The sequence below is a fragment of the Aegilops tauschii genome, chromosome 7 (assembly GCF_002575655.3).
Source record: "Aegilops tauschii subsp. strangulata cultivar AL8/78 chromosome 7, Aet v6.0, whole genome shotgun sequence".
Classification (NCBI taxonomy): domain Eukaryota; kingdom Viridiplantae; phylum Streptophyta; class Magnoliopsida; order Poales; family Poaceae; genus Aegilops; species Aegilops tauschii.
In genome coordinates, this window is record NC_053041.3 from 480,856,770 (window position 1) to 480,867,598 (window position 10,829).

Consider the following 10,829-nt stretch of genomic DNA (forward strand, 5'->3'; position numbering starts at 1 on the left):
AAAATGCTTTGGTACATCATGCACGCTTGTGTGATCATGCATAACATGATCATCGAGAATGAGCGTGGCCAAGATGTAGACTACTCTCAGTATGAGCTCTTGGGACATCCCGTGCGAGTGCGACGGAGGGCTGAAAGGGTGGCCCGTTTTGTTGCCTCCTATCATGCCATTCGATGTCCCGCAGCGCATAATGATCTTCAGAAGGATCTCATTGAGGAGTGGTGGGCATGGAATGGACGACAAAGAGCATCATGATTTGTGCGTTCGATATTGTATTGTTGAACTATTTGTTCTGTTTATTGCACTATTTGTTGTATTGAACGATAAACTGTTTGTTTGAGTTGTAATAACGAAATTGAACTATTTATTTTGATTTATTTTTGTTTATGGTTGATCTTTTTGCTTCTGTTTTGGAATGCATATATTGTTTGTGCGAGAGTTGTGCGCGCTGCATTTTTGCGCACTGCTGGAGCCGCGCGCGCGCTGCATTTTAGCGCGGGTGCTGGAGCCAGCGCTGCCCGCCGAGCCAAATCAGGCGATGGTCGTGCGACAAAGTAGTTTTTAGCGCGCGGCGTTCGGCGGCTGTTGGAGATGCTCTAATGCTATGCTATGTGGGTTGCATCTCTAGCTTCTGCCTTTTGTACATGCATGGCAGACATGGTTAGTGGAGATTAACTCAGTGGCCGTTGAATGAAAAACACACAATGGACGCGGATGATTTCCGTTATATAAATACAATATGTGAAAATTATAGTCAAAATTATGTAACGAAAACCAGAAAAGGCAACCGGCGCTTTAAGGGAGTACCATAAAAAATTTCATACACCAACAACTAACTTCAAATATCCAAAGTGGTGGAGAGAGGCGAAGGAACACATTTCAACACGGAGAGTGAGAAGATGAGGAAGGGGCGGCCCACCACTCAAGTTAAACATCCTCAGTTTTTGGTATGAACTCAAGTTTATGTACATAAAGTCAGGACCAACATCTGGAGCCTGTAGGATAAGGTGATCTATAAATATATCCCTTCCTTGAGTAAGTTGAGGTTCTGAGCAACACAGACGGGCGTAACACGGGATAGACCCCTCACCGACGCACCCAGCCGACGATGATTTCTCACGCACAAACAAGCATCGTCGACGACCAGTTGATTATTTCACAGCATGCAAAAACTCCCAACCTCATGACTTGGTCTTGAACGGGACGTAGTTCTTGAGCGACTCCGTGACCCCCTCGATGGACGCGACCGCCGCCGCGAGCGACACCAGGAAGCAGAGGAAGCTGAGCGTCTGCAGCGCCACCCACCTCGTCGTGTACCTCGGTATCCCGCGCTGCCGGATGTACATCTCCACGGGGAAGTAGACGGTGAGCGGCCAGAACCCGATGGCGCCCAGGAAGCCGAGGATGTCGTTGAAGAAGGGCATGAGGATGGCCAGCAGCGTGCTCACGATCACGAACGCCGTCCTCCACGTCAGCCTGAAGAGGTTGAGGTTGAAGCCGAGCCGCTTGCCGGCGGCGACGCGGTGCTCGCGGGTGATGAACCCGGCGTTGGGCCAGGTCGCGGCCGCGAAGCCCTCGACGGCGGCGAAGATGGGCTGGCAGAACACCTGGTAGGCGCCCACCAGGTGCACCACGATGCAGACGTTGGCGAAGTCGATGAGCCAGTAGGGCTCGTAGAAGCCGAAGCCGGTGAGGATGTTCCCCTTGGCGCCGTTGCCGAACGCCGCGTAGCCGAGGCAGCCGCACAGCATGTAGAAGGCCGTCGTGGTGGAGACTCCCACCAGGGTCGCCTTCTTCATCGTCTTGTTCTCCGCCGGCGGTGACCTCACCGTGTCCTACAACATGTTCATTCTGTCAGACTTACATCGTCGGACTCGGGGATTTCTCAGGCAGCGGTTGCTCACCTGGATTTCTATGAGGATCATGGAGTAGGAGTAGGCGAAGGCGATGTCGCCGAGCGCCTGGAACGCGAGCCAGATCTTCTGGGCCGAATCAACGTCCACTCCAACCTCGGTGCCGGTCAGGGTGGCCTTGCCGGTAGGGCCTGATATGGTCTGCGCCAGGGAGAGGCCGACGGCGATGGAGGCGTAGGTGAACGACATGACCGCCGCGAGGATGGAGAGCCACCACAGGTCGTGGAAGTTGGGGACCTGGGAGAAGAAGATCTGGACGACCCCGAACACCACCATGTACATGGAGTCGTACACGCCGCAGTCGGCCGCCCGGCCGTTCTTGTGGAAGCAGTTGGCCTTGTTTATAGCACTGTTGTTTGTGGATCATCCATTCATCCAGTCAAATGTCAAAACACAAAATCTCGAGACATTGAGAACTTTGTCAGGTGGTGAATCGACTTACGCCGCGCTGATGGACGCTGTGATCGTGTACCCGATTGCAGTCCCGACCAAGTTGACGTACTGAAAAACACCACAGGCCCACACTTGCGGCCGACCTGCATTCACAAAACAGTACATCAACATGGTTAGTCCTGCGCCCGTCTCCAAATTTGAATTCAGAAAGAAGTTCCTTGCTGGTTAGTCGGGTTATATGAGGCATGAGACTTACTCAAGTAGGATGCGACGGCGTCCATGTAGGTGTAGTTTCTCTTCCCGGTGTGCGCATCGCCGGTGCGGTAGCAGTCGGCGAGGAGGCCGGAGGTGTAGTAGGTGATCGCCGCGAAGAGCATCAGGGTGACTGGCCCCACGACCCAGCCGAGCTGCGCCGTCGCCCAGGCGAGGGAGAGCACGCCGGAGCCGATGACGGCCGTGATGATGTGCGCGCTCGCTGTCCATACCGTCCCTGCTCAACAAATTCCACAAGATTGTCGGTCAGTTATTTTTTTTTCTTGGAAACCATCTTGGAAGTTTTTAGTACTATTCCGTCGTTGTAATTGCTGCTGAAACTTTAAGGTTTGAATTTAAACACTCTGCATTTTGATAACATCTAGCACTACCAAAAATCTACCAAAGTTCGCAAGGAAAAATATAAGGGATCCCAAAATATAACGATGATTTGCACTACAGACTACAGAGTAATTTACTCTGGCAGTGTGGAACTGTCAGTTAGAAGTCATGGAAAAATCATAATAATGTACGCATTGTTGCAAGATGTATGAACCTAACAATTTTGACCCAAATTATGCCATTTTTGCGTGCTTTATGAAGAAAATAGTATGATAGTCTCAAATAGAGAAAAGTATACTTTTCGTCCCTCAACTCTTGGTGAAGTCTAGATTTGGTCCCTCAACTTTAAAACCGGACAACTTGCACCCCCAACTACCGAAACCGGACAAGGTTCGTCCCTGGACTCGGTTTTGACCGGTTTTTGGTGTTGACTCACCCCGGTTTTGACCGGTGCTCACTCATATTCCTGTAAAAAAAATATCCGTGAACTTTTTGAAATTCACATACACTTTTCAACTCCGCGTAGTTTTTACAAGGTCGCGTATTTTTAAAAAATAAACAAACTTTTTTTCAAAATCAGTGAACTATTCTGAAATTCGCATACTTTTTTCAAATCCGTGATTTTTTAACATTTACGTACTTTTTCCAAATCCCCGTATTTTCCCAAGTTTGTGTAATTTTATCAAATCCAAGTATTTTTCAAAGCCATGAACTGTTTCTGAAATTCGCATACTTATTTCAAATCCACATGCTTTTCAAAGTCCGCATTTTTCTTCAAATCCATGTTCCTTTTATAATCCATGAACTTTGTATGAAATTCACATACTTGTTTCAAGTTGAAATAATTTTTGAAATCCACATATTTTTGCGCAAAAGAAGTCCATATCGCGTACTTTTTTCAAGTTCGCATAAAATTTTCAAATTCATGGACTCTTTCAGAAAAATGTACTCGAATATGAAAGGTACATCAATTTTAAAAAATTAAATTAACTTAAAAGAACTAAATGAACTTTAAAAAAATACACATATTTGAAAAAGTACATGAACTTGGAAAAAAGTACGCAGATTTTAAAAAAGTACACAAATTTTAAAAAGGTTCACGTATTTGAAAAAAGTAACGAATTTGAAAACAGTGCGTGGACTTGGAAGAGGTAGGCAAATTTGAGTCGGAACGATCAAAACCAGGGAGGGACAGCACCAAAACCAGTCAAAACCGTGACCAGGGATGAATCTTGTCCGGTTTGAGAAGTTAAGGGTGCAAGTTGTCCAGTTTTAGAGTTGAAGGACCAAATCTAGACTCCGTCAAATATTGAGGGACGAAAAGTATACTTTTCTCTCTCAAATATGTAACTTGTTTCCTAGAAGAGCGCACAAATGGACATAATTTTAGCTGAAATTTGCATGTTTATGCTTCTTCTAGTAATTTGCGTGCTCAACATTTTCATTTCACTAACAAAAAATTATCTTGGGATGAGTAATTCTCAAGACATAGAGGTGGACAAACTCTTGCAGGATATCACAAACACACCAACATTTTCCATGAACCTATTGTGATCGGGGCACAAGACAGGCATGGGGCTACTATGGTTGGCCCCGCCTCGACAGAAAAATCATTCACTTGTGTGTGGATCAAACAGAGAACATAAATAAAGGGTCCAATCAGTAACATAATGTGATACTCCTATATATAAAAAAGCGTCAAATATTGCTAATATTTGCATATTAGCGACGGGCCTTTTGAATGAATATGTATCTATTCAAACCACTAGTAAACAAAATTACAACAAAGTAATATTTTGCGCCTGGTAAGTATGAATACTATTTTTGTATATTGGTGTATTAAGTTTAGAAAAAATAATTCCACCAAGATCCTTGGTTTAGTTTCGAGTAATAAACAAAAAAACCTTAATTAAAACTACAACTAGTCTAAAAATAAAACAACTCTTCAACGGAAGAGTACAACTTTTTTTGCCAAAAAAATTGTAAGTTCAGAGTTGAACTTAATTGAACAAGTGAAACGATTCTATTTGCTCACAATCACAAGGTCTCAAAAGAACAAATGAGGTGATATGTGTATATCTTTAACCCATGTGTGTCTACATTTTCAAAAGGTCTAACTATTCAAGGTTATCTTGTTAATGTCAAAAGGAAATCCTGACCTTGAGAAGAATAAAAAATACTTAGGGATCCTTTCGTTCACAAGTTCTGTAACACAAGCAATAGATATGTAGAATTGCAGTTTCGTGTCATTTTGTATCATACATGGTTGAAAGGATGTTTGATTGATCAATGCAAAAACAGGATAACCTTTCTAAGTTGTTGGCGTCAATAAAATACTATGGAATGTCATGCAAAATAATGATTCAAAAGATGACTTTCAATGGTATAAATAAAACAACCCAAGGATTACACTTCAAAATTCCTTTGGATCAGAGATGCATGTAGGGGAACCCTCACATTATACTACTACTACTACCTAGAGAAAAATTGTGTGTACTTTGCGCTATAATTTTACGCTTTCCTATTTTTAATTCTGCTACTTCTGTCCTGGTTTATTGGTCTCTTCGTATTTTGTGTTAAATTTTGATCTTTGATTTGACTAACAAAATGTTAATGCATGTAACCGAAAATACTATCATTGGAAACTATGTTTAAATATGAATCTGACGATATATAATTTTTGATGACATGCATTATTATTTTCTTAGTTAAATTTACGATCAAAATTTGGCACAAAATATTAAGGGGACCAATAAACAAGGACGGAGGTAGTGCGTGATAAAAAGATGAATGTCATCCTACTAGGAGTACATAGAACCGATATCTCATACCACATCACACGTTGAAATAAACCACTAAACCATGGAGACAACAAATGTCAACACAAGGCCTCATGAATGTCCCTTGATGACCTAAACGGCCCCATGATCCGCGTTTGCTTTCGGCCGGCCAACTCCAGGATACGATATTGACTCCTTTTTTTTTCCTCGACATGGTAGCTAGGAGGAGAGGATATTGACTTAGCTTAGCTAGGAACTAGGAAGAGGCCATACATTTGCGGGGCCGCGTGGAGGCGAGCGCCCGAAGGTCAGAGACGGCTGCCCTACGGCGCATCCATTTGTGAGCTCATCCGCGCAGACCCCGCGGGCCTCTCGGGCGGCCACACCGTATCTCTGACGAGCTTCTCGAGTCAAAGGACAAAAGCAAGGCCATCTTTTTCCCGCTCCTAGTCCTAGTCCATGGCATGCTTGCGCATAGGAGTAGCGTATCTGCTGCGTTGAAGGCATCGAAAGGATATGATCCCGTAGCTCCATGCCTATGCCGTACGATGTGCTTCCAAACGTCATGGGTCGAACACGACTCAGGTCGCTCCTCGGTCGCTCCCACGGGCGGCCAGCAGCGAACCCTAGCCGCCGCCGCCACTAGCCACACCCCGCCGCCCCCCTCCCCTCGCCGCCGCCGGCAGGAGTCGCCGGGCGAAGCCCGCGCGGCTCGGCGGCGGCGGGGTTCCTTTTTCCTCCTCCCGCTCGAGATGGTGCGGCGCGGGTCGGTCGCTCCAGAGGGAGCTCGGGCGCGCTGGCGCTCGGGGCGGCGCGGCGAGGCAGCGCGGGGTGGCGGCGAGCGATGCGCAGGCGGGCGCGGCGAGGGGCGTGGTGGCGCGTGCTTCGGGTGCGGCCTTGATGCCCCTCGACGGGATCTGGCGGGGACGGCATGGCGATTGGCGGCGCTCCGGCGGCTCCTGGCGCGTGGATCCGGCGAGTGGGGATGCGGATGGAGGCTCCTGGCTGCTGGACGAGGCTCCTCCCGGCGGTGCTGCGGATGTAGTGGGTTGCTCCGGCTTCGGCCCAGCAGCTGGTTGGGGCGGGGTGGCGCCCCCCCCCCCCCAGCTTGGTGCTAAGGAGCTGGCCAGTTTGCTAGCTCGGCGTGGTGGCGGCTGCCGGGGCGGCGGCCCCGGATTTGGTGGAAGCGGCTTCGGCTGGGGGGTGGTGCGCGCATCTGGGCGTGGTGGGTCTCGGGATCCCACGGCCAGTTCGAGGTCGGCCTCGGCAAGATGGGGTTCGTTGGCTGCGTTAATGCGGGCAGGTGGTGGTTGAGCATCTCCGGGAGAAATCCTATGTCCGGCCTCTGCCGGATCTGGCGACGGCGACGCCCGTGGGCGTCGTGCTCTTTCTTGGAAGCGTTGTTGTTGTGTGGTGCTCCTCCCCCCTTCCCGCGGCCTTGGCTCCGGAGGGAAACCTCAGATCTTCGAGATCGGGCGATGAAGACGCCTCCACGTCTTCTTCCTCCTTGGGGGCATCATCTCGGAGCCGGCCACAACCTGAAGACCAGTGGATGGCGACATCTTCGCCGCGTGGGTTGCGGCATCTTTGCCGCGTGGTTTGCGGCATCTTCGTCGTGTAGTTTGCTGAGGCGGCCATTTCGGGGCGCTGATTTCTGTTTGGCAACGATGATGGCGTCGAGAGGAGCTTTGGTTGCGGTGGAGTGTGTCCATGCGGTGACGATGACAGGCGCTCGATGGTCGGCTACGGCGGGTACGGTCGGCGCAAGTCCTGCATATTCCCTTGTGATGATCGTCGTCAGAGTCGGAGCTGTCAGTTGTTCGCGCGTGTGGCCTTCTGTTGGCATGTGCTGTCATGGTTTTCGTGCAGCTGATGTAGCTCTGTGATCCCACATGTCGCTGGCCAGGTTGGCCGGTGGTACCCATGTTATATGGGTTGGATTGTATCGGTTTTAGCTCGGTTTTCCGTCAATTAACCGGGCAATTCTCACTCCTTCTTAACCAATGAAAATGGCAAGTCTTTTGCCTCGTTTAAAAAAAAAACGTCATGGGTCAGATTTTGCGTCAAAAAAAAAGAGTTCATATCGGCTCTGTGCGTTGCTCGCATGGTATGGTGTGCGTGCAAGTAATATTGTTTCCATTCCCATAGAATTGTCCAAGTGAATCGACTGAAAGGGAAACTTGACCCGTGCGATACTGATACGGCTTGGCTCTGTCAAGCGCCCAGTATATATCGCGTGAGGGAAACAGATTCCGCCGGGTGAGAAACCACCACCAGGAAGAGGGTGAGCACCAACGAGGGGCTTTCGTCGAGTTGGTGAGATTGACAGGTTAGCACGCAGAATGAACAATCAGGAGTCATTCAGTCTGACCGTCGACGCCGTTGGCTTGAGCGTTCAGGGGCAGCGCTATCTATCCTGGCCTACCAGCATCTCTTCTCTTGTCAAAAAGGCTAGCTAGCGAGTAGGGTGGATACTACTAATTTCCTTCCAACACGTGCTGGTCAAGGAAGAATCTGTAAAGTGGCGGTAACGCACGCGCATGTAGGTCAGTCAGAGATGCGCGCCTGTAATTCTCCATATATATGGAGCATCCACGCTACCCTCCCGCCCCTGCCACACGATGACAACGGCAAAGAGCCGACGACGTTTCTCCCCAGTAAATATAATTGATTAGCTAGCGCGCGCTATTACGGTAAGACACGCTGCTGTGTTGCGGGAACGGAACAGGTGCACAGCTGTTCACAGTGCATCGGAGCAGCAGCAGTACTGCAGTAGAGGCGACAGTATAGTGATGCACAGTGAACAGGCGTGCCGGCCGTTTCCCTCCAATCGAGTTTGACCGTGCGACCCCGTTGAACCCACATGCGACCCATGCTTGCGACCATGTGAGCACTCATCTCTGCTTGATGAGCTCATATATAATTGGTAGAAAAATATTGGTATCGAGACAAATCTAGCTCCAACGTGCACGTCAGATGATATGCTTGTTCATTTTTCTTTTCATTATTTTTCCTCTCTATCCGATTCTGATCTGGTGTATAGGTCACAAGCCTCCGATTTGGAAGGAAACCAAAGAGACCGAGGGGACGCGACAACCGTCCAACCCTTGCGAGCAGTAGGACATAGTGACCGTACGTAAACACGTTTGACCGATCAAGCCCAAGCCCAGGACCCCATGGCCATGGCATGCGAGCATGATAGTTTCTTCCGCCCACCGCGAAAGCAAACAAGAAAACAGCTAGCTAAACTTTCCGGTGGTTTCTCTCCGCCTTCCGCCTCCGCCTTTGCTGAACACAAGCGGAGAGTAGCCTCGCGTCGCGTGCGGTCCCCCCACAGCGGGAGGCAAATCCGCACCCGAACTCCGTAGCGCCAACACGGACAGCACAGCACATGTTTCCCGGCTCGGCAGCGGCGACTGACGGCGGCGGCCGCCGCACAGCACGACCGTGGCGATGGCACAAGCACAGAAAAGCGACCGCGCCGGCCGGCCGGCGGTAGTGTTTTGGCGTCAAGAAAAGCTAGCTGAACCGGACACGTGATAATTAAGCGTGCAAGCCCTCGCGCAATTTTGCAGAGACGCGAGTTGAAGGAAGTGAGTAGCTGAGCTGAGCATCGTGCTGCTTACCTGTTCGCCGCTGCTTGCCGTCGTCGTCCACGTCGACGTCGCCGCCCTGCGCCGGGGGAGGGGGGTAGTAGGCCTCGCCGGCGACGGCGCCGTTGCTGCCGTTCCGCGCCGCCATCTCCACGTCCTTGGTCATCTCTCCGTCAGTGCAGCGCAGTGCTGTGATCGTCCCTCTCCCCCTTCCTCCCTCTAGCTGTGTTGTGTCTCTGGCTGGGAGGATGGGTAGGTGGTGTGGCTGTGCAGAACGAGTGAATGACAATCAGAGAGAAGAGCCTCCCCTCCCCTATATATACAGGGGGTGAGGAGAACGGCCGTACACGCGCGTATGATATCCTATAATTTATTCCCCTTTTTTGTTTATTTGTTCACATCGTAAAACACTGGAAATGAACGTACGCCTTTCCACTGTCGTTTCGGGGTTCCAACAAAGCTGCCAACTTACATGGGAGAGGTCAAACATGGTGTTTTAGATGTAGTAGTAGTAGTATACTTCAACCAACCAATAAAGCAGATCCCCTTAATCAAGTTATTCAATCCTAATAAATGTAAATTTGCTTATTTAATCAAAAAAATTGCGGGTGAATCAAAATTTGAGATTGTAAGAGCATCTACAACCTAATCCGCCCCCCTAAACATCCATGGGCGCGTCCGGGCGCATGATCGGACAGCGTCGGACGGCTCCTCATTTATCCTTTGGGACAACCACACCCAAATGCAAATTCATGTGCGTCCATCATATAGCACAAATTCATCGTCAATTCAATCATGCAACAAAGCAAACTCAAGCACAATTTAACAATTCCACATATGCCAAAAAAAGTAGTAGTAGTCCACGTCTGCTTCTTCTTCACCTCAAGCCACTTCTTGCCTTCTCGAGCTCCCATTTGACATACGGCTCATGCATCTCCAAGTCAATCCTCTCCTTCCAAAGCAGCAATTTTTTGTTCACCCTTTCCCCTCCTAATCCATCCTCTCTTTTTGTGCATATAGAGTCAATGCTTGTGGTCAAAAAAGCTTCACACAACAAAACATCCTCCTTGGATGAGAATACTAGACCTCTTGACATGGGTGTCTTCTTCTTTTTCTGGTTACGACTGGCCGATATTTGCTTAATATCATACATAGGAGAGTTGATATCCCCAAAGTCATAATGCAAGACTCTTGATCGTCATTGATCATGCCCGTCATGATAGCCTCCTAAAATGGTCATGATCACTAATGATGTATGCAACAAAACCATTTTATGGCATATGCATCGCTAAATTAATTCAATGACATACGTATCCCTAAATTGGTTCAATGGCATATGGAAAAAGGGGGACGGGTCAATGCAAAGAGGGGCAAAAACTGTATTGTGTCCTGCTCCGTTGTTTCACCAAATAGGACTTGGGCACACTCAAAGTTAGCGGTTCCTGGAGCTGTCCCCGCTCGTTAGAGTTGCGGTGAGTCGTACACCGTCTCGAACGCCTCCAGTTGCATCCAGCCATCCAGAATCCCCGAAAAAATGTTCGGCTGAACGGAGTCGG

At 49.0% G+C, this 10,829-nt stretch overlaps 1 protein-coding gene across 1 annotated transcript; it reads right to left on the bottom strand.

Moving 5' to 3' along the window:
- Positions 1-922: 922 nt before the first annotated feature.
- On the bottom strand, positions 923-9,562 carry LOC109734775 (amino acid permease 3). Its single transcript, XM_020293964.4, has 5 exons — positions 9,307-9,562; positions 2,563-2,796; positions 2,356-2,449; positions 1,905-2,262; positions 923-1,835 (listed from the first exon to the last, which is right to left on the bottom strand). The coding sequence occupies exons 1-5, from the start codon at positions 9,437-9,439 to the stop codon at positions 1,182-1,184; spliced, it is 1,473 nt and encodes a 490-aa protein (XP_020149553.1). The 5' UTR covers positions 9,440-9,562; the 3' UTR covers positions 923-1,181.
- Positions 9,563-10,829: the final 1,267 nt, after the last annotated feature.

Excerpts from the sequence above, each read along its gene's own strand:
- LOC109734775 (XM_020293964.4), bottom strand. The coding sequence starts at position 9,439 with ATGACCAAGGACGTGGAGATGGCGGCGCGGAACGGCAGCAACGGCGCC. Across the intron at positions 2,797-9,306 it reads CGGCAAGCAGCGGCGAACAG|GGACGGTATGGACAGCGAGC; the intron begins GTAAGCAGCACG and ends TTTGTTGAGCAG. Across the intron at positions 1,836-1,904 it reads TGATCCTCATAGAAATCCAG|GACACGGTGAGGTCACCGCC; the intron begins GTGAGCAACCGC and ends AACATGTTGTAG.